Source organism: Astatotilapia calliptera, chromosome 1, assembly GCF_900246225.1.
Source record: "Astatotilapia calliptera chromosome 1, fAstCal1.2, whole genome shotgun sequence".
NCBI classification, from domain to species: Eukaryota; Metazoa; Chordata; class Actinopteri; order Cichliformes; family Cichlidae; genus Astatotilapia; species Astatotilapia calliptera.
In genome coordinates, this window is record NC_039302.1 from 11,374,988 (window position 1) to 11,396,561 (window position 21,574).

Below are 21,574 nucleotides of genomic sequence, written 5' to 3' on the forward strand. Positions count from 1 at the left end.
CGTTTTCATCGTTAACTCTGTTTTCCTGGGTCTTTTCACGTGTGTTATGAATAAATATTTTTTTCGGTACTGGTATTAGTTTTATTTTGTTGTATTTATCCACAACACCTTAAAGGCAAGTCCGTGAAAATATTTTCGGGCATAAACTGGCCCGTGGCGCAAAAAAGGTTGGGGACCGCTGCTATAGACTGCTCAGTGACGTTTTGCTATAGCACTTTCTTTGTGACGGATTTCACTCAACGAGAGCTTTCAATCTGATGGAGCTTCTATTTCCTGCCAGTTGAGAATCTTATTGCCTAACAACCATTGATTGCATTATGTCCAACGTGGTGAACAGCTCTTGAGGAATGTGTTTGGCATCACATGAGAAACCTTAATAGCTGATATTGTTTTTGTTTCTTTTTCCTTTTCTTTTAGGACCGCTGCGTCTGTCCACGCAGCCAAGTGGTCTCCTGATGGAGAGTATTTTGCCACAATTGGAAAGGTTAAAGATTCATGTTAACATTTTTTTATAAATGGCAAATTGTTGAAACATTTTTTTGTACCTCAGTTTGCCTATATAATGATTTTCTGCACATGTACAGGATGACTGTTTACTCAAGGTTTGGTATCCCACTACTGGCTGGAGATCCGCAGTGGTGGTCCAGGACCCGTCTGATAAAAAGCCTCTTCCTGTTCACTTCTCCTTTGTTTACTTGGCTCATCCTCGCTCGGTCACTGGTGTGTCCTGGAGGAAGACCAGCAAGTACATGCCCAAGTAAGAAAGCACACATGATCACACACATAATATGCTGTAAACGTGTTTATTTGTCCACTTTTGTTGTGCGTGCTTGTTGTCTTTTAAAGCCAGACATAATGTTTTGGCTATAAAATTAGGTTTTGCCTCCTTTGAGTGATGCGTTACTAGGCCAGAACGATATTCAGCGCACTTGGTTAAAAACGTGGTTCAATAACTGGGCATCCAGCAATAATTTTATTTTAGTCATGGGGTATGCATACTTAACTCTTGTTCTAAGAAATTGTTGTTGTGTCCCTAAAATGTGTTTTGACTGAACATTTTTAATAAAGGCAAAATGAATCAAAAAAAGAACTACTGAAGGACGATTACATTCTTGTGTTATTTTCTAGGGGTTCAGTGTGCAATGTGTTGCTGACATCTTGTGAGGATGGAGTGTGTAGATTATGGTCGGAGACCCTGTTACCTGAAGACAGTCTGCTTGGTGGACAGATCACTGAGAACACACAGTCCTTCAGCTCTAGCCTGCCAGGCCTGGCAGGCAATAAGGACAAGATCCAACATGCTTTGGAGGTACACTTAGTTCAATCTCAGCAGAAATAATTCATAAATGACCAAAAAATGGAATATTTCTCAGAAAGGAATAACACAGACCTGTTCTCTTGCCTTTATTCCTGTGCTCCCTCTCTAATTAGTCAATCCACCACCTAAAACATCTGCGCCGTGGCCGGCGACGGTCCTCTGCTTTAGTGGCACACAGTGAGCTGCTGCCCTCTCAGCTGGGCACACAGGATGCACACACTCACCGCCACATCACTCATCATGCCAATGCCCTGTGTCACTTCCATATCTCGGCCAGTATTAATCCCAACACAGGTAGTGTTTTTTGTTGGACTGGGTTTTAAAATGAATCAATGTGCACATTGAATGGAGCTGTAAACTTAATCTAAGCTTGTGTAATATTTGTGCTCCTGCCATGTTTCTGTCTGTCAGATATCCCATCAGTGCTAGCTGACTCTGCAGTGTTTAACCCAGACGATGGCACAGGTGGCGGAGGCTTTGTGGTTCACTGGCTCAATAATAAGGATCTTAGCTTCACTTCATCCATGGACCTTTTTATGCTGCAACTCCGTAAATTCTCTGAACAACAGCTGGACCAAACTACTGAGGACCCCTTGGATCCTGAAGGATCCCCTATGAAGTTTGACTTTGGTATGACCAGGCTAACAATATATAAGGCTGCTTAAAACCTACCATGTTAAAGGGCACGTGTAAGACTAAATAATTTTTTGTTTTTGTTTGTTTTTTCCAGACCTGGATGAGATGTCTGACAAAGCATCCTCAGAGCAAGGAGAAGAGGGTGAGTCAGGGGAGCAGGGAAGCACCAAGGCATCCTCCCCAGGATCCAGCTCTAGCATGCCTCTGCCTTCCATGCTGCTAGAGAGGAAGATGGAGACTCTGATCACAGAGTGGAACAAGAGCCCAGACATGCTGTTTACCATCCATCCATTGGATGGATCTTTCCTGGTTTGGCATGTAAAATACTTGGACGAATTCAACCAGGGCATCTTCAGACAGGTTCAGGTGTGCGCAAAAATTCAGAATATGAAAAACATTTTTCAAGCAAATCATAATCTCTTTTCCTAAATTGTAACTTTTCTGTTTTAAATTGAATTCAGTCGTTTACTTGCTCGTACACACCTTGCTCACAGCACAAACTGTGTGACTGTTTTTTCTCAAATATAAATTGACTCAGCATTCCTCCAGCTGTATTTGACATTCAGAATATATTTTTTTCATTTTCTCCAATAGAGAATTATGGAGAGTACTCTGCGCTTTATCAAGTTACCCACAGAATTAATGTTAATTAGCAAAAGCTGTTATAACTTACTGAAGGAAGTCTTTGTCATTTTAATAAAGTTAGAGCCCAAGTAATTTTTCACCTAATTTTCACTTTGATATGCAGCGAGAAGCTTGCACTGTAGCATCCGGCTGTCCTAGAAAGAGCAGCACTTCAGCACTCCTCTAAGGAGGACCAAACAGGATATTAAATTTAAAAGGACTGAATTTTGGGCTTCAGCTGCACAGATGTTTACATTTGTTCGAAAATATCCCTTTTGCATTGACTGCAAAAATACAGTAGAGTATGAAAAGACTTTAATGCTCTAATATTAAAACATATCTACACAATATAAGTTAAATACGTGTTTGAGTTGGTTTAGCACAGATGAGTAATCCAAAAGGAATATCATTAGGAAGCTGAATTATTATGTTGATTTAAGGGTTAAGACACTAAGAAAATATTCGCAACTGTTTTTTATTTTCCTCCAGGTGTCCTTCTCCTCCCGTATTCCGGTGGCGTTTCCCACAGGAGATGCCAACTCACTGAGTAAAAACATCCTCATGTATGCCTGCACTTTGACTGAGGGTGTAAGCGCTGGAGTAGGCAAGCAGGGAAGGATAGTCCAACATGTGTCCCACTCTGCTTCAGCCTCAGCTGGCCTTAGTTCTGCTGCTGTGACCTCCCCTCCCAACCCTCACATTAGTCCAGCTGTCATGATGGTCTCCAAGCATGTTGATGGATCTCTTAACCAGGTACGAGGTTGAGGTTAACCTCGCTCTTCTTTCTGAGGGCTTTGCTCACATGTTTTGATAAATTGCCACTTTAGCCCAAGATGTTTCCACAGGCTTGACGCAATTCTCAGACAATCTATCATTTTGCAGTTCACACTATAATTTGATGTTTTTTTGCATATTCTGTTTCCCTCACAAAAAGCTTTGATTCCTCTGTCTGCAGTGGGCTGTGACATTTGCAGAGCGTTCTGACTTCTCCAATGTACTGACAGTATCTCATAAGTTTCGGTACTGCGGCCATCGTTTCCATCTGAATGACCAAGCTTGTCACACAGTGCTGCCGCTGCTGCTGACCTCCTCTCACCACAATGCCCTGCTCACCCCTCCCTCAGCCCCTGGAAGTTTGGAAGGAGAGCAGCCTCCTACCTTTCCCCTACCAAAGGGTCTTCCCAGGTATAGCATGAAGTAGAGGTAGAGAACTGAAGCAGTCAATAATGGGTTTAGTTTGCTGGTGATAGGCTAGTAATTGTAACTGTTATCCATTATTAAGGAAGCAGCTTCGTAATGCAGCTACAAGGACCTTCCATGACCCCAACGCCATCTACAGTGAGCTGATTTTGTGGCGAGTGGACCACATTGGACCCCTGTCCTGCACTGGAGGCGTCTCAGAATTGGCCCGTATCAACTCTCTGCACACCTCTGCCTTCAGCAATGTTGCTTGGCTACCCACGCTAGTACCCAGCACTGTACTTGGTAAATATACCGTACATTTTTATATAAAGCTGATTTTTGAGTTGTTGTTGTTGTGGTGGTGGTGGTGGTGGTGGTGGCGGCGGCGGCGGCGGCGCCGCAGCAGCAGCAGCAGCAGCTTAATAACAAGAATTTTGATTAAGAGGGACATTTTCACTCTTGCTGAGACTCTTGCTGCACTTAGTTATTTTTTTTGTCCAGGTGGCAGGAGGATATTAAGTTCGGAATTTCTCAGGAAATACTGAACAACTGTCACAGCTACTCAGTTCCAGCAGTAGCAAACGAATCAGCAGTATGTTCCAGCTTTGCGGTCAAAATGCAGTGTTCTTCTGTCTTATTGATACTGATGCCATAAGTCTTGAAAGGAAAAAAAAATATACCCTTTCTAATTCAAACCCATTCTCAATCTAGTTTGTCCCGATTATTGCTCTTTGAAGAAGTTTTCTTGGATGGCTCCATTTATGAGTGTCCTTCAGAGTTATGTGCATTGCCCAATATTAAGCCTGCAATCTTTGTGTTGTGTCTAACAGGAACTTACTGTAACAGTGCCAGTGCCTGCTTCGTGGCATCAGATGGTAAAAACCTGCGTCTCTATCAAGCTGTTGTGGATGCCAGGAAACTACTGGATGAGCTGTCAGATCCTGAAACATCTGTGAGTATATATGCACTGTTTTGTTATTGCTCACTGCAATGTGATAGTTTTCGTTTAAGGTTTATGTGAATGTATCTGGGTTTTCAAAGGAGCTTGCAAAGAAAAGCGTCTGGACTTCTTTAAGTTGCTTGAAGACGTTTCACCTCTCATCCGAGAAGCTTCTTCAGTTCTAAGGTCAAATGGTGGAGAGTCCCAGATATAAACCTAGTGGGAGTGTCCCCCCACAGAGGGACAAAAGATCCCCTTATGATCCTCTAATCGCCTGAGCCAAGGTGTGAAAACGGCTGTGGGTCCCAATCAGCCAGAGTTTCGGGTGAGCTCATTGTGAAATCTGGCCCCACCCTATCATGCGATTTCCTGAGGTCAGATGGCCCAGGATGTGAGTGGGCGTTAAGGCGTCTGGGAAGGGATCTCAAAACTGGATTATAGATGGCAGACGGTGTCGTAAACCACCGCCTCTGTTCAAAGATGGTCGCTCACAGTGGACATAAATGGCTTCTTTCACTCCTCTTTCAAACCATCTGTCCTCTCTGTCCAAAATGTGAACCAGTTTTTCTCCAAGCATAACATCCTTGGATGCATTTCAGACCCAGCAACACGCTCAGACAAAAACTGGTTCACCCGAAAGACAAAACGCCAAAACACAGACTTAACAATGTGGTGTATGCTGTACAGTGCAGCGAGGAATGCCCAGACCTCTACATTGGAGAGACCAAACAGCCACTTCACAAGCGCATGGCACAACACAGAAGAGCCACCTCCACAGGACAAGACTCAGCAGTCCATCTGCATCTTAAGGATAAAGGTCACTCTTTTGAGGATGCCAATGTTCACATTTTGGACAGAGAGGACAGATGGTTTGAAAGAGGAGTGAAAGAAGCCATCTATGTCCACTGTGAGTGACCGTCTTTGAACAGAGGCGGTGGTTTACGACACCAACCGTCTGCCATCTATAATCCAGTTTTGAGTTCCCTTCCCAGACGCCTTAACGCCCAGTCACATCCTGGGCCATCTGACCTCAGGAATTCGCATGATAAGGTGGGGCCAGATTTCACAATGAGCTCACCCGAAACCCTGGCTGATTGGGACCCACAGCCAGTTTCACACCTTGGCTCATCAGGGGGTCCTTTTGTCCCTCTGTGGGGGATACTCCCACTAGGTTTATATCTGGGACTCTCCACCATTTGACCTTAGAACTGAAGAAGCTTCTCGGATGAGAGGTGAAACGTCTTCAAGTAACTTAAAGAAGTCCAGATGCTTTTCTTTGCAAGCTCCTTTGACTACGATGACCTGGATGACTGAGAACCTTCACAGACCTATCTGGGTTTTCATTACTCACACTGCGGAACTTTAGAATTTGTCATGAGGGACCAAGAACTGAGTTAAAATCAGGCTTATGTGTTGCTTTGTTGGCTTTGTTTGGCTTAAAGGTGTACACCAACCATAAAACAGCAGCTGTCAAATACACACATTATTCACAGATGTTAACTTTTGCTATAGGCCAGCTTTTAAATAACCTAACAACTATTACATCAGTCACACAGATCCTGAATTTATAGGACATGTGGCCATGTTGTTTTTGAAGCAAAATATGTGTTTTCCTCATGCCCTTATAACAATTTCCAGACTTCATTCCTCTGTACAATATAAAAAATATTATGCAACACTTTCTACCACTCCAATGGTTTTAAATGAAATGCAGTATGATGAAATACAAAGTGGATTATGTGTTTTTTGTGTTTTTATTTTTTCCTTGTATATCTCTTCTTAGAAACTCGTGGGCGAAGTGTTCAATATCGTCAGCCAGCAGTCCACAGCCAGACCCGGCTGTATCATAGAGTTGGATGCTATTACAAACCAGGTTAGCAGCTGCTCTGTATTTTTTCTCACCCACTTCAGATCAATGACAGACCAAAATTCTTGGCATGAACTACTGAAACCTCCTGATCAATAGATATAGTAAACTGTGTGATGCTATGTCCATGTGCCTCCAGTGTGGAGCCAGTACACAGCTGCTACATGTCTTCCAAGAGGACTTCATTCTAGGTTACAAGCCCCAGAAAGAACCAGAAGCAAACACACCAGCCTTTCCACCTGGGGGAGGTATAGCACTCTGTTAAACTCTGTGTCGGTCTGTTTATTCCTATTTTACAGCCCAGTTGTCATTAGATGACGATAATACTGCATTTTACTCTATCCAGATTACCAACCTCCTCCCTTCTCTGAGAAGTTTTTCCTGGTGGTGATCGAAAAGGATCTCAACAGGAACTCTGTTCTGCAGATGTGGCATCTACATCTTAAGTCTGTGCAGGCCTGTGTGGGTAAGTGTTTTGGTGCGTGAAGCAAAGCATTTATAGGTGAAAATGAAAAATAATGTGAAGTCTGCTTTTTTAAATTTAGATTAACTTGTCTCTTCTGATGTGTTGCCTCTGTGTGCAGATGAGCCAAGCCCAGATTACAGCTTCCAGAGCCAGCTGATGGTTCCCAATCAAGTTGTGAATGCTGACTCATCTCCAGAGACGTCTCCTGTCAGACCCTTGCCACGGTCAACTTCAACAGCTAACTTGCAATCTGCTAGCAAACTGATCCTCAGCTCGAAGCTGGTTTACAGCAAACGCCTTGACCTTCCTCATGGGGTGGAGGTTACTAGGGCGACCCCATCTGCAGGTTGGAATATAAACTTATGAGTATAACCATGCTGTTGTTGCTGATGTGTAAAAACTAGTGCTGTCAGCGTTAATCTCGTTAAAATGACGTTAACGCCATAACCGCATTAACGCGGTAAATCTCCGTTAGCGAGTTAGCGCGGGTCGCCCTATGCGTGGGGCTGCACAGCGCTAACGCATTAACGAGCTAACCTCGCTAACGCGTTGACGCCGTGCAGCTGACAGATTAACGCTGACAGCACTAGTAAAAACTCTTTCTTTTTTCTTTTTACACATAAATTAATGCATCATTTCAGCTGTCCTTACTTACTGTAATAATTCAATGCCTGTCGACACAGTATATTCAATAGGTTGTGTGTCTTTATCATTCAGTTTTGAGGAAATTAGTTTCCTGGTGGGTTTAAATGAAAGAATATGCTAAAGAAAAATCTTCCTAAATTTCATTTTGTCTCCTCTTTCTATCAGGACATCTGAGTTCCTCCTCTATTTACCCCGTGTGCCTGGCTCCATACTTGATTGTTACAACCTGCTCTGATTCCCGAGTGCGGTTCTGGCACTGTGCTGTGGAGGGTGATGATGGGAATGGTATGGATGGCGAGGACAACCGGGTGTACCGCTGGGAGCCCTGGGCTCTGATGAATGAAGAGGAGGACAACAACAGTGCTGTGTGTGTGTCAGGCCGGCCTGTAGCTGTGTCGTGTTCTTACATTGGCAGGCTGGCTGTGGCTTTCAAACAGCCACGACAAGGACAGGTAGGAAATTAGAATTTGGCTTTGTATTTGTATTGTGAATGTATTATACCACAAAAAAAACTAGCAGCATAGAAATTGTGTAAATTACCTTGAAGTGTAAGAAAAATGCAATAAAAATGTAAATTGGGCAAAGAAACATCATTTGGCTGGACCCTGGACTCTCCCATTAATGCATACTAATGCCCTGTGTCAGCATATTATTTTACTTTTATGTAAAGTGGAGAATGATCAAGTTTTGCATTTGGGCTGCATCTACAAATGATAAGCATTAGTGAGAAGGGATTAAAAACTAGCTAGATGTCACTGAAGTGAAAATAAGTTCAGGTTTAACATCAGCAGTCTGGCTTATAAGCAAGTCCGTGTATTTAGTGTTAAGGTGCATGTAAAAAGTATTAAGAGCCTTACTGTCTTACTGATTTGTCACAGCAGTCATGTTAAATCAAACGGTCTTCTGTTGTCCTCAGAGTCTAAGTTCCATAGAAGACTTCTCTATGCATGTGTCCATCTACGAGTGTGAGTCTACTGGTGGCTCAGAGTGGGTTTTAGAGCAAACTGTCCACCTGGATGATTTCGCCAGACCCTCTTCCACCCTGGATCCAAGAGTCAGTGTGGACTCAAATCTCTTTGTCTACAGCAGGTCAGGAACTATTACGTTTATCATATTCTGTCAGAGTAAGTGTTTTGCTTGTATGTCTGATAGGTTATTCATTTTCTTCACCTCAGGTCTGACTTGTACATGAGCAGAGACCATAGCTCACCCAACATTAAGCACTACGTGCACTTGGACTGGCTGTCAAAGGAGGATGGATCGCACATCCTCACTGTGGGAGTGGGCTCCAACATTCTTATGTATGGCCGTATCTCTGGTGTGGTCAATGAGCAGACGAGCAGCAAGGAGGGTGTGGCTGTTATCACCCTTCCTCTAGGGGGCAGTATCAAACAGGGGATCCGCTCACGCTGGATTTTGCTTCGGACCATTGACCTCCTGTCATCTGTGGATGGCACCCCATCGCTGCCGGTCTCCCTTTCCTGGGTAAGGGATGGCATCCTAGTGGTGGGCATGGACTGTGAAATGCATGTGTATGCACAGTGGCATCAGGACAAGAAGCCCGGTGAGGGAGAAGAAGGCAACCTTTCATCAGCAGACATAGCCGGAGGTCAAAGCACAGTGTCCTCCTCGATCTTTGAAGGGAGGGCCAGGTCAAAGAGTGTGTTTGAGGGGAGTACTGCAGTAGATGAGGCCCTTCGTGCCCCGGCAGGACTTCAAGAAGGAGGACTCTTTGAAGCAGCTCACTCGCTGTCCCCAACTCTTCCTCAGTACCATCCAACCCAGCTGCTGGAACTCATGGACCTGGGCAGAGTTCGGCGTGCCAAGGTGAGTCCATTTCTACCTCATTCAGTAGTGAAAACATCCAAGTGAAATCTAGTGAGTTTTTATTCAGTGTTTTTTACACGATTTGATGCGGATTAGCTGATTTTAATAAAGTCTTGGTCTTTTTTTGTGTGTGTCAGGCCATCCTCGCCCACCTGGTAAAATGTATTGCTGGAGAAGTCGCTGTGGTTAGGGATGTGGAGGCAGGTGAGGGCGGAGCCAGGAGACATCTGTCTCGGACAATCAGCGTTACTGGCAGCACAGCAAAAGACACCATAGTGTCGGGCCGTGACGGAGGCAGGGACTACACAGAGATCAACTCCATCCCTCCCTTGCCTCTGTACTCCCTCATGTTGGCTGATCTAGACACCTCTTATAAAGGACCTGAAGAGAATGCTAAGGGAACTAAAGGGACTGATGGTGAGGCAGCCCAAAAGTCCACAGAGGACCAGTATGCTGACCTCTTCCAGGTAGGAAGAGTTGAGACTTGAACAGATTTTGTTGTTAAAGGTTTACCTGCACGTAAGGACTTTAAACTCTTCTCTTCCTGCATTAACAGGTGCCAACAGTTACCACGGATGACTTTGTAAACTTTGCCACAGATAAACCAGAGAAAAAATCCCGAGTTATTAACCTCTCTCAATATGGGCCTACCTATTTTGGACCAGAACATGCTCAGGTAAAAATGAAATAAAAAATAGGCTTCCCTTTACATAAAAATCTACTTATGGAGAAGTAATATTTGTTTATCAGTTCTCTGCTTCACTTGCTTTCTTCTCAATTGTGTCCAGGTGCTGTCCAGTCACCTCATGCACTCCAGCCTTCCAGGCCTGACCCGCCTAGAGCAGATGTTCTTGGTGGCCTTGGCTGATACTGTTGCAACCACAAGTGCTGAGGTCGCAAGCTCCACTGATCAACAGTACACAGGTCTGTCTAGTTTGTGTGTGTTCCAGTCGTACTTATGATATGTACAGGAGACTGTGTACAATATAATACATCTGACATTTGGCATAAACACTGTATTCCTTAAAAAGAAGTCATAACAGCATCCTTACTGATATTGCACTGCTGCAGTAAAGGTTGATTACATATTTTTAGCAAGCAGATTGGTTCTAAGTCTTGGTATTTAATTGAAACCTAGCAAATCGGTCCAATATTGCATTAAAGTTAAATAAATGTTTTTAACAAACAGGAAAGGAATACTTTTCTTGAGTCATTCGCCAGCTATCAAATCTTGGTGGTTAAACTGCTCCTTTCTCTTTTTCAGTATCTTTTGCCTTTTTTTACTTCGGTTTTTCGTTCTTTTTATTTAGTCTTTTGTGAGGAAGACATTAGCAGGTTGTTCCTGTGCTAAGTAAGCAGAGAAGAGGGTAAGAAGGTTCAAGGACTGGAGACCTATTGTGTGACAGGATCACATGAACTCAAGTGATACTTGAGTTTAAAGGTCTTTGCCCTCTTGTTGAGTGGTCTTTGGGGGGAAAACTGATCAACTGCTGGTATTTGTGTAGGTGGCGAGGCTCTTGATGAGTGTGGACTAAGGTACCTGCTCGCCATGCGTCTTCATACCTGCCTGCTCACCTCTCTGCCCCCACTCTACCGCATGCAGCTGCTCCACCAAGGTAAAGTACTCTGCTCATGGTGCTGCTGCTGTGAGACGAGTATACAAAACGTTTTGTATGACAGTTATGGGGTATATTGCTCCTTTCACTATCCCTATTATTCACTATCCCGATCCAACTATCTGCTTCTATTGCAGGCCTCTCAACGTGTCACTTTGCATGGGCGTTCCACTCAGAGGCAGAGGAAGAGATGCTGAACATGATCCCAGCAATGCAGAGAGGCGACCCACAGTGGTCTGAGCTCCGGGCCGTGGGTGTGGGTTGGTGGATAAGAAACATCAACACTCTGAGGAAAATGGTGGAGAAGGTACCAGAATAAATATGCGTATTTATATATATAAAAATCAAAATGTAATGCTGATTACAATGCTGATTGTTGTAAACCTGCTCAACATTTGGCAATAAACCCATTCTGATTCTGATTCTGATTATGGCAATATCTGCCTCAGTTTCTAGGTGAGTATATGAACTAGAAAAGGAAACTTACCATCCAGTTTACTCTGTAATGTAATTAATTTCCTACAGGAGTTTTCCATTTCTAGTAAATAGGAGCTAGGAACAGCTAGGAGTTACTGTAAAGACTTTATGAATCAAAGCAATTGGTAAATATTGATAACTCTTTAGAAATAACTAAATAACGACTATTGCTTGTTTATAATCAGTTGGGAAAAGCTGCATTCCAGAGGCAAAATGACCCTTTAGATGCTGCCCTGTTCTACTTGGCCATGAAGAAGAAAGCTGTCCTGTGGGGACTCTTCAGGTTGGACATTTTCTCTAAACACATAATTAATTTGAATAATTTTTCCAATGTTCAGAACAAGAGGTTTTAAGTGAATTTTCTTGCTAAAGCAGAATGGATACCAAACTCTGTGGCTTTGTTCTTTCAGGTCTCAGCATGACGAGAAGATGACTCAGTTCTTCAAAAACAACTTCAGTGAAGACCGCTGGCGAAAGGCAGCTCTCAAAAATGCTTTCTCCCTACTGGGAAAGCAGCGCTTTGAACAGTCGGCTGCCTTCTTCCTGTTGGCTGGTTCCCTCAAAGATGCCATAGAGGTTTGAGGACTTTTAATAGTGCACAGACAACTTACTGACGCTGTGTTTACTCCAGTAGCATATTTCAGCGTAACTTGCAGCAGCAATATCATAAAGTCGTCTCTCTTTAAGGTGATATTGGTACAGAAATATGTTGATGACAGAGTGGGTCTTCAGCCTTTAAATCACAAAAGAGAAGCCTAAATTATATAAATAATAAGATGCATAACAGTAGCACATAGTCTTTGTTGGCCTAGATTTTTCTCAACACACAGTCAAAATATACAGATGGGCAGAAAAGGAAGTGTGAGTTTCTGTTTGTACCTTGCAGAAATCTTTAACTTTTTGCACTTGGCTTGTTATTTCTTTAAAGAAAAAAACCTGCACCGTTAACTCATCACGCTGTTTCATGGTGTTTAGGTATTGCTGGAGAAGATGGAGGATCTCCAGTTAGCCATGATAGTAGCAAGGCTGTATGAGGCTGATTTTGAGAATTCATCCACCTGCCAAGGCCTCCTTTATGAGAAGGTCTTGGGCTGCAATAGGGACGGGAGTGGTTACCACTGTTCCAGGTTGCACCCCGATCCGTTCCTCCGCAGCATAGCCTACTGGATCATGAAAGACTACACGCGAGCCTTGGACACATTATTGGAGCGAATCCCAAAAGAGGACGATGAGAACCCTGGTTAGTTGGTTGAAGACATTTTAGTGATTTTTAAACGGCACGTTCCATTGTGCATTATTCATGTTGTTTTCACCTGAAATAAATATTTTCTCCCTTTTCTTTCCATTTTTGTGCATCAGATGTGATGGTTAAGGCTTGCAACCCTGTGGTGTTTAGCTTCTATAACTACTTAAGGACACACCCTTTGATCATTCGCCGCCACTTTGCAAATCCAGCGGGCACAGCAACAACAGTAGGCCTCACTGCTGAAAAGAGCAGCGCAGATGAGATCAACCTCATAGAGCGCAAACTGTTCTTCACTACGGCCAATGCACACTTCAAGGTGAGTCCATACTAATCTAGCTATTTACTCCAATCCAGTTCTCTTGATGGAGTTGGGAACTTGTACATTATATGTGTAAGTATAAATATGTAGTATAAAGTGAGGCAGTTACAATTGAAGTAAGGACAAGAGTAAAAGATTAGTGAAATCATCGCCTTCTGACACAACTAGCAAAGAACATTTTTAGCCTATAAATTCAAGTGCACTTTGTTGCTTGTGCCTGTAACTGATGATCAATTTTTAATGTCCAGACTGCTTCCTCTGAAATCGCAGGACTAGGGTAAACAGGATAGGGTGAAACCGTGATGTTCATGAGCTTCATAAATAAATCACAAACACAGCAAACAGCTTTACACAAGAATCAACTTCCACTATCAAAGGATGCAAAATTTGTTACACGCAGTTTACTGCAGTCGCATACAATTTTGCAGGGAAAGAGAAAGAATATTTTTGCCTTGTAGTTTAGCAGAAATGCAGTAATAAGTCATGATATTGTTGTTGGGCTCGATCACAGAACATTATTGTATTTTTGCTCCATGAAGATCTGCTGAATTTGCTCTCTTTCTACTCCTCTAAAGGGAAATGAAATGTAGCATTGTTATAACAGGAAAAAATAGACTGGAATAAAAACTATACTTGGAGGCTCTCAATTACATGTTGCATTAACCCAGCCAGGATGTCATTGAGTGTGAAATGAAGGAAATTAGATAAGCTGTAACTAAGAAACTAACATTTTTGCTTGACCCACCAGAGTTTGTGAATTTAGGATTCAGATTTAGGCCTTAGCTGTTGCTGTTTGATGTCATACCTTTTACATAATCATCATTGTAGACAAAAAAATCCACTTTGTTACAATAAGAAAGATAATTGTAATTTATCACTTCCATCCCCCTATGTATCATTCTGATAACTACAAAAGCATGCATGCCGAGATTATATAACAAAAGTTCATATACATATTATATAATCTCTGAATCTTGTAGGTGGGCTGCCCAGTTTTAGCTCTGGAAGTACTTTCCAAGATCCCCAAGGTTTGCAAGAAGTCTGGCTCATCGCCTCTCAGCAAGGCTTCATCCAAGGCCAATTTAAACACAAGCCAACCCTTGGAAAATGGCACTCAGGGAGGTTTGGACTGGGGCTCTCCAGCAGCACCGACACAGGCCTGGGGAGGAAATGATGGCACTGGTGGGTTGGACTGGAGCCAGCCTATGGTGAAGGTAGAGGAAGATGAGCTGAAGCTGGACTGGGGAGATGTCAAGGAAGATGATGAGGATGAGGACGATGGTGGTCTGACCATGAAGAAACCAGAGCTGGAAACCGAAGGAGAGGAAGGTTCAGGAAAAGGCAGCCAGAAACTGCAAAGAGAGGACTCACAGGTAGCAATAATATCTAGAATCTCCTTGAGTAATTGTGGAGATCTCAGATTTTATTTTATTGTGTTTTTTTCCTTTGGTTGCACAGTTAAAATACCAAAACAGGAAAAAAAAACAACTTCATTTTGATGTTGTATGAAGGCACATCCTTGTCTAGTTTCTTTACTGTCTTATCTGGCATATAGGAGACGACAGATACAAACCAAAATGTTACATTTAAAGGATTTTTATTTGGAGTTAACACATCAAAGAAGACCTGCCTGAACACTCAGCAGGGAGAAAATGATGTTTATTAGGATATGTAATTTAATCGTTATTATAATAAAAAACAATTGTGAGGGTTCGACTCTCATTCAGATGTAGTGTTCTTGAATGAGAAAAGAAAAACATGTTTTTTCTGGTGGGGTCTTCTCCAAAAGGTGGAAACTTGCAGCAAAGGTGTCAGAGAGTGTTTTTGGGCTTGATTTGCAAATTGGGTCGGCCCCAAATATAAAATTCAAGGCTACAAAGCACGGTCTTTGTCCTTTAAGTCACTCGCATGTATTTCAGGGCGAGTCGGAGGTCGACGTGATAGCAGAGCAGCTGAAGTTCCGTGCCTGTCTGAAGATCCTCATGACAGAGCTGCGTACATTGGCTACAGGCTTTGAGGTGGACGGAGGGAAGCTCCGCTTTCAGCTCTACAACTGGCTGGAGAAGGAGATAGCAGCCATGCATAAAATCTGCAACTACAAGGTCGACTTTAATATTATTTGATGTTGTTTTAGCCTATTTTAAAAACTGCTGAATGTTTCTATAAATGTTTTTCAGTTCTGGTTCATTGTAATTTATTTTATTTTTTTTTTTTTTACCATAAACGTTATCAACTCAGGTGGAAGGAAAGGAGGAAGAGTCAGAGGTGGAGCGTTGGGGAGAACGCTCAACATCGGTGGACATATCAGATGACGTATTGGAGCGAACAGACGCCGGAGCCTATGAGCGTCATCAGATGGAGCGCCGCCGGCTTCAGGCCAAACAGCAGCACTCTGAGAGGCGCAAGGCATGGCTGAGGAAGAACCAGGCCCTGCTCAGAGTGTTTCTATCCTACTGCAGCCTTCATGGAGCCAAGGGAGGCGGAGTCACCTCTGTTCGCATGGAGCTTCTGTTCCTCCTGCAGGAGAGCCAGCAGGTATGCATGCACCTTTATACATATGTCATTATATATGTTTGTTTTTTATTAGTACAAAACAGTTTACAGAGAAGGCAAATTCACTTTTTGTCATACTCTGTAGGAGACCACAGTGAAGCAGCTGCAGTCCCCTTTGCCTCTGCCTACTACACTGCCCCTGTTATCTGCTTACATTGCCCCCACCAAGACAGTCATAGCCAACCCTGTTCTCCACCTCAGCAATCACATACACGACATCCTCTACACCATCACACTCATGGAGACCCCACCACATCCGGACATCATGGACGATCGGGTCAGTACTTTAAAAACAAATCTCTAACTTCATTTTAAGATGACTGAAAGTCTTACTGTCTGGTTGTTCAGTTTGGGGATGAATAATGAAAAGTGATGTTCATGTTTTTAGGTGAACGCTCTGCACACGCTAGCAGCATCTCTGTCTGCTTGCATCTATCAAGCACTCTGTGACAGTCACAGCTACAGGTAAACACGTGCATTGCAACAGATCCAGAAACCAAAACTGGCTTCACATTACCCTTGTGCTCAAAGTATGCGCTCATTGCTATTTAGTAGTTGAGAACTATTGTTTTTGATGCTGTGCTTGTGTAGCTTAGTCTGACTCCAGGTCTGTTCAGACATTTGTATCTTTGAGTTTCACACTATGAAAGAAGAATAAATATATTTAACAAAATGTTGAACATGCATGTTTTGGGCTGTTGTGACTTTATCGTTTAATGTTTTGGTTGCGTTGCAGCAGTCAAACAGAGGCCAACCAGTTTACAGGGATGGTTTACCAGGGCCTTTTGCTCAGTGAGAGGAAACGACTCCGCACAGAAAGCATTGAAGAGCATATTACTCCCACCTCTGCACCTGCACAGTGGCCAGGTAATAAGACCTCTTACTTTGCTACCCAGTGGTGTATTTGGGGAGTTGGTTTGATTCTGACTGAAGAGAGGATTTGGATTAGAATATAATAACACATTTGCTCTAATTTGTAGTTTTACAAAATGAAACTGAAGTCATATTTGAGGATCCTCACAGATGCATAGGATGGGGAAAATGGCTTTCTGTGTAAACATCAAGGACAGTATTTTGTGAAAATGTGAAGAGCAGGACGAGAGAGAGCAGAGCAAAGCAGGCAGTCTGTGTTTATGCAGAGGGGCAGATGGTGTTCTATAATAGGAGCTCAGTGGCCTCTGGGAAGGAAATGGAAAGAAAGAGACTGATCACGCCATCCTGAAAAGGTTTCATAAATGGGTTCTCGATGGTGCTGAGATGGTGTTTTTGTTTGCCTGTGGAAGTTATTTGTGTAAATTAGGGGGTAATCTGTTGCACGTTTATCACGTTGGATGTGCTTCCCCTCTATGCAGGTGTGTCGTCCCTGATTTCATTGTTGACATCTGCGAGGGACGAGGACCAGCCAAAGCTCAGTGTGCTCCTGTGTGAAGCTGTTGTGGCAGTTTATCTTTCCCTGCTAATCCATGGCCTGGGCACTCACAGCAGCAATGAACTCTTCCGCCTGGCAGCACATCCCCTCAATAACCGGGTGTGGGCCGCAGTCTTCGGAGGAGGGGCCAAAGTCGTCATTAAGCCAAAGAGGCCTGAGGCTCCACCAGGTAAAAGGACAATTTGGTAGTTGGCGATCTAAAACCTTTATCTTTACCATGTCAACATTGTTCATGGTTGTAATTATTTGCCTTTATCCCTTGATTCAGCACATGAAGTTGACCTTTTTCCTCCCACGTCTGTTTTCCCTTTAACATCTCTGATCACTTCCACTTTTGGTATTATCGCATAGATATTTACTTAGCACTGTCCTGTTGATGCTCCTAACATGCTGCTGCTACTCGTGTGTAGCGTCTTGTGTGAGTGTGCCCTCTGCCCTGTGTCCCAGCGCCAGCTGATTTTGAGGCAGCCAGGCCAGAGGAGTCTCAAGAGACAGGAAGACCAGAGCAGAGCAACTTCACCTCAAACCCCACTGTCACCCCTACTGAAACCCAGCGCCCTAAACGTCCCCCTCCTCCTGTTTTAAGGGACGAGGGGGTGGGCACTGTGGTATCTGCAGCTAACACCAGCTGTGAGTAACTGGGCTGGTGGATTGCAGTGCTGGTTTGCAGAATTGCAGTGCATGGTAATTGTAAAGGTTTGCATTGTTGCAGCTGCTTGAATGACCCACCACTCTATCGTGAAGCTACTGCTGAATGAGCATTACAAACAAAAAAAAAAAAATCCACTACTGTTATGACAAGCCAACAGCTGTGTGTGTGTTTGTGTGTGTGTATACTGCATTGCATGTACATGTTGTAACGTCCTCTGTGCTCATTTTGTGTCACTGAAGCACCAGCTGGGCCTAGCAACGAGTATTCAGAGGCCAATGCTGAGCAGCCCACTATATGTGAATCTGAGACTAAACCAGGTACACTTTCAGAGGCTTCCTGTAGCGTTCAGGCTAAATATCTACTTGTGTGTTGTCCAGATTTTAGAATGAAATACAACCACAATTCAAGAAAACCACTACGGTGCTGTGTTAAATCTAAACAAAAACAGAATGTAATAATTTACACATTTCTTAAACCTATATTTTATTTACAATAAAACACAAAAACCCTACCAGATGTTTAAATTGAGATATTTTACTCTTTCATGAAAAATATTTGCTCACTTTGAATTTGATGACAGCAACAAATACCAAAAGTTGAAACAGGGTGACAAAAGGCCTGAAAAGTAACATTTTGCAATTAATCAGGTTCATTTACAACATGTCACTAACATGATTGCTTTGTAAAAAAAAAAAAAAAAAGAGCATCTCCAAGAGCTGAAGATCATCGGTCCTCTTCAGTGTAAAACTTTTAAAATCTCATCATCTACTGTCCATAAATTCAAGAAAATTCATAGATTCAAGGAACCTGGAGAAATCTTCCCTGTGCACAAAGGACAAGGCCGTTGCCAGAGAATGCAACACCATTGTCTTCTCTGGATCAAACTTAATTTCAAATGGACTCAGACAAACTAGAAAAACTGATCTGTGGTCAGATGAAATTCTTTTTTTTGTTAAAACATGGACGCACCATCCTCCAGACTAAAGAGGAGAGCGCTCCGTTCAGAAATGATATGGAACTGTATTAGTACCTATGGAACTAGCAGCTTGCACATCTGGAATTACACCATCAGTGCTGACTGGTATGTACAGGTTTTAGAGGAACATGTGCTCCCATTCAGATTAGTTTTTCAGGGAAAGCTTTGCAGATTTCAGCAGCTGCATTCCCATATCAGATAAGAATGGGACAGCATTCCTCTCCCAAAAGTCCAGCAGCTGCTCTGCTCAGACAGTCCTGACTGTACAGATTAAAATAAGGTTGGATCCTGCACAGTGGGTAAACATGGCCCTGCCCCAACTGTTTTGAGACATGTTGCTGCTATCAAATTGGGAACGAGTTAATATCCTTCTTAAAATGGTACTTTCTATGATCTACTGTGATGAAAACAGATTAGCAAAAATTGCATTTTGTTTTTAATTTGCATTTTACACGGCATCCCAACTCTCTTGAAACTGGGATTGTATTTTGAAGTAATGCAAATGGAGTTGGTGTACGTAAGTAATTTGCAGTTGAGTTAGTTACTGCATTATAGATTTATACTAGCGCTTGTGTGACATGATTCAGGTGTTTGTCTGTTTATTTCAAAAACTAAGCCATTCCCAAAGTGCTCACAGCTCTACTGTGTCACTGTTGGCTGAAATTGACACTGTTCATCCATATTCATCAGGCCAGAGTATACCGTGCTCACATTGTGTTTGTGAGGGAGGAAGATGGGGACTGGCATTTAGACTCCACATCTCTAGAGCTTGAGGCAGCTCTGAGCAAGGCCAGGGGCCTTTTGAAGAGCTCCTTTAGAGGACAGGCCATCTTAAATGCCAGCCTGTTGATAAAAATCACTTGTTAAAATTGTCCTTTTGAGGGCCGCGGCAAACCTGCATGCATGCCACAGTCACACAGCTTTAGAGAAAAGGTACATGCTGATGCCCAACTGTCATGTTCTAATTAACTCATTTTAACCTTAACATACTGTAGTTGCCAGTCTCATCCTGTTTGCCTATTAAGTGCTGTGGATATGAGGAAATGCTTAGCACATGATCGCTGAAGAAATTTGCCATCGTTTGATGTGTTCTTTGTGCCCACACATGAAATATTCACTGATTCTATTATGTAATGGACTGTGCAGTATCTGTGTGTCTAACTGCACTGTCTACTCTGGTTTGTGTCTTGTCTTGTTTTGTCTGGTGCGATACCAGAGATGGTCATCCTGGATAATGGTGCAGGTTTGTGTACTAGCGAGTGTTTCTTGCCCTGTGCTTACATCCCAAACGTGTGCTTTTTGTGCCTTTTTGTATTTCTCCTTTCCAAAAGTGTATGACGTGTCATTTGTGACTGAAGTTAGGTGCAGACAGGAGCCTCCTTTCTCAGGTATTATGTGTTTTATGTAGGATGTGGATGCAGTACTTTTCCTCCGGATCTATTTCTTTCTTCTTTTTTGGATTTAAAGTGATGCTGAGTTTCAGCTGATCTTCAGCCTTTGTATAAAATGCAGCACACTGCAGACCTCTTTTCAAATTGTCTTGTGTTTGAAATATACCATTTCTTCATTCTTCTTCTGCTACAGTGGCTCCCCCTCAGCCCCCAGCAGAGGATGTGGACCGATACAGACGCAGATTCAACATGAGGATGCTGGTTCCTGGACGCCCTGTAAAGGAGACACCTGCCACGCCACCTCCTGTTCCCGTTGAAAGACCCACCTACAGGGAGAAGTTCATTCCCCCAGAGCTGAGCATGTGGGACTATTTTGTGGCCAAAGTAAGAGAGTAAAGCTGTCAAACTGAATCTTTGCTTCAGATTTAAGGTTTAAAAAAACAAAACAAAACAATATACATATTTAAGCCTTTCATTTACTCTTTGCTGATCATTTCCCCTCTCAGCCTTTCCTGCCGCTGTCAGACAGCAACGCCCTGTATGACTCAGACGAAAGCGGTGCCGAGGATGACGAAGATGATGATGACGCCTTCCTATCTGACACACAGATGACTGAGCACTCTGACCCCAACTCTTACAGGTACAGCCAGCCATGCTTCTTTCTCTTTATTTCCTCTGAGACTCATTGAGGTTCATATTTTAATTATTTGTGTGTTTGTGGGTTATGTAGCTGGTTTCTGATCCGCCTGGTCATGGTGAAACTGGCTTATCACAATGTCAAGAACTTCATTCCTCTCACTGGCCTGGACTTTACAGGTACATGCTCGCCAAAAGACCGATCCTAAACGCCTCTCTAAACGTAAGCGATGCATTCTTTATGAAGGTGCATGGAAATATTTTAGGACATTTCAACAATAATTTGTTAATCATATGGAATCCACAGATAAACGCTTCATAGCTTTTTGCTTCTGAATATCAAATTTGTATATGTGTTTGTGTCACAGAGCTGCCAGTCACGTCCCCTCTGAGCAATGCTGCCTTGAAGACTTTGGAGACCTGGGAGCAGCTTCTGTTGGAGCGAATGAATACGTTTGATGGCCCACCTCCCAACTACATCAACACTTACCCTACTGACCTCAGCACAGGAGGTGGCCCTGCAATACTGCGACATAAGGCCATGCTGGAGCCTGACAACACACCCTTCAAGTGAGTATTACATCATCTATATGTAATTTTTGTCTTTGTACTTACAGCAGATAAATAGATAAGGCCTCAGTAGCACAGATGTAGACACCAGTTAGTGACCAAAGGTTGCTGGGGGGAAAAAACAGTATTCTCTCCGAACAACTCGCTAACTGCTCACAAGTGGTAGTGAAATAAGTGTAAATTGACTGGAAATGGAAAACAAGT

At 43.1% G+C, this 21,574-nt stretch overlaps 1 protein-coding gene across 5 annotated transcripts in view; it reads left to right on the plus strand.

Annotated features, from left to right (window-relative positions):
* The window catches only part of dmxl2 (Dmx-like 2), a 55,759-nt gene that overhangs the window by 25,339 nt on the left and 8,846 nt on the right, over positions 1–21,574 (plus strand). For 3 of the 5 annotated variants that reach the window (XM_026163628.1, XM_026163635.1, XM_026163643.1), the window contains exons 6-43: positions 418–484; positions 585–757; positions 1,129–1,309; positions 1,432–1,612; positions 1,730–1,948; positions 2,049–2,320; positions 3,068–3,331; positions 3,534–3,763; positions 3,861–4,063; positions 4,591–4,712; positions 6,484–6,573; positions 6,707–6,815; positions 6,914–7,033; positions 7,152–7,379; positions 7,844–8,130; positions 8,595–8,767; positions 8,854–9,505; positions 9,643–9,972; positions 10,062–10,181; positions 10,294–10,429; positions 11,011–11,121; positions 11,259–11,428; positions 11,784–11,881; positions 12,009–12,174; positions 12,574–12,838; positions 12,958–13,160; positions 14,144–14,536; positions 15,083–15,265; positions 15,402–15,698; positions 15,802–15,993; positions 16,105–16,181; positions 16,453–16,583; positions 17,069–17,314; positions 18,037–18,114; positions 20,358–20,548; positions 20,671–20,804; positions 20,895–20,980; positions 21,169–21,370. In XM_026163628.1, coding sequence (XP_026019413.1) covers positions 418–484; positions 585–757; positions 1,129–1,309; positions 1,432–1,612; positions 1,730–1,948; positions 2,049–2,320; positions 3,068–3,331; positions 3,534–3,763; positions 3,861–4,063; positions 4,591–4,712; positions 6,484–6,573; positions 6,707–6,815; positions 6,914–7,033; positions 7,152–7,379; positions 7,844–8,130; positions 8,595–8,767; positions 8,854–9,505; positions 9,643–9,972; positions 10,062–10,181; positions 10,294–10,429; positions 11,011–11,121; positions 11,259–11,428; positions 11,784–11,881; positions 12,009–12,174; positions 12,574–12,838; positions 12,958–13,160; positions 14,144–14,536; positions 15,083–15,265; positions 15,402–15,698; positions 15,802–15,993; positions 16,105–16,181; positions 16,453–16,583; positions 17,069–17,314; positions 18,037–18,114; positions 20,358–20,548; positions 20,671–20,804; positions 20,895–20,980; positions 21,169–21,370 — 7,380 coding nt within the window. The other 2 variants (XM_026163649.1, XM_026163655.1) reach the window with 2 other exon arrangements.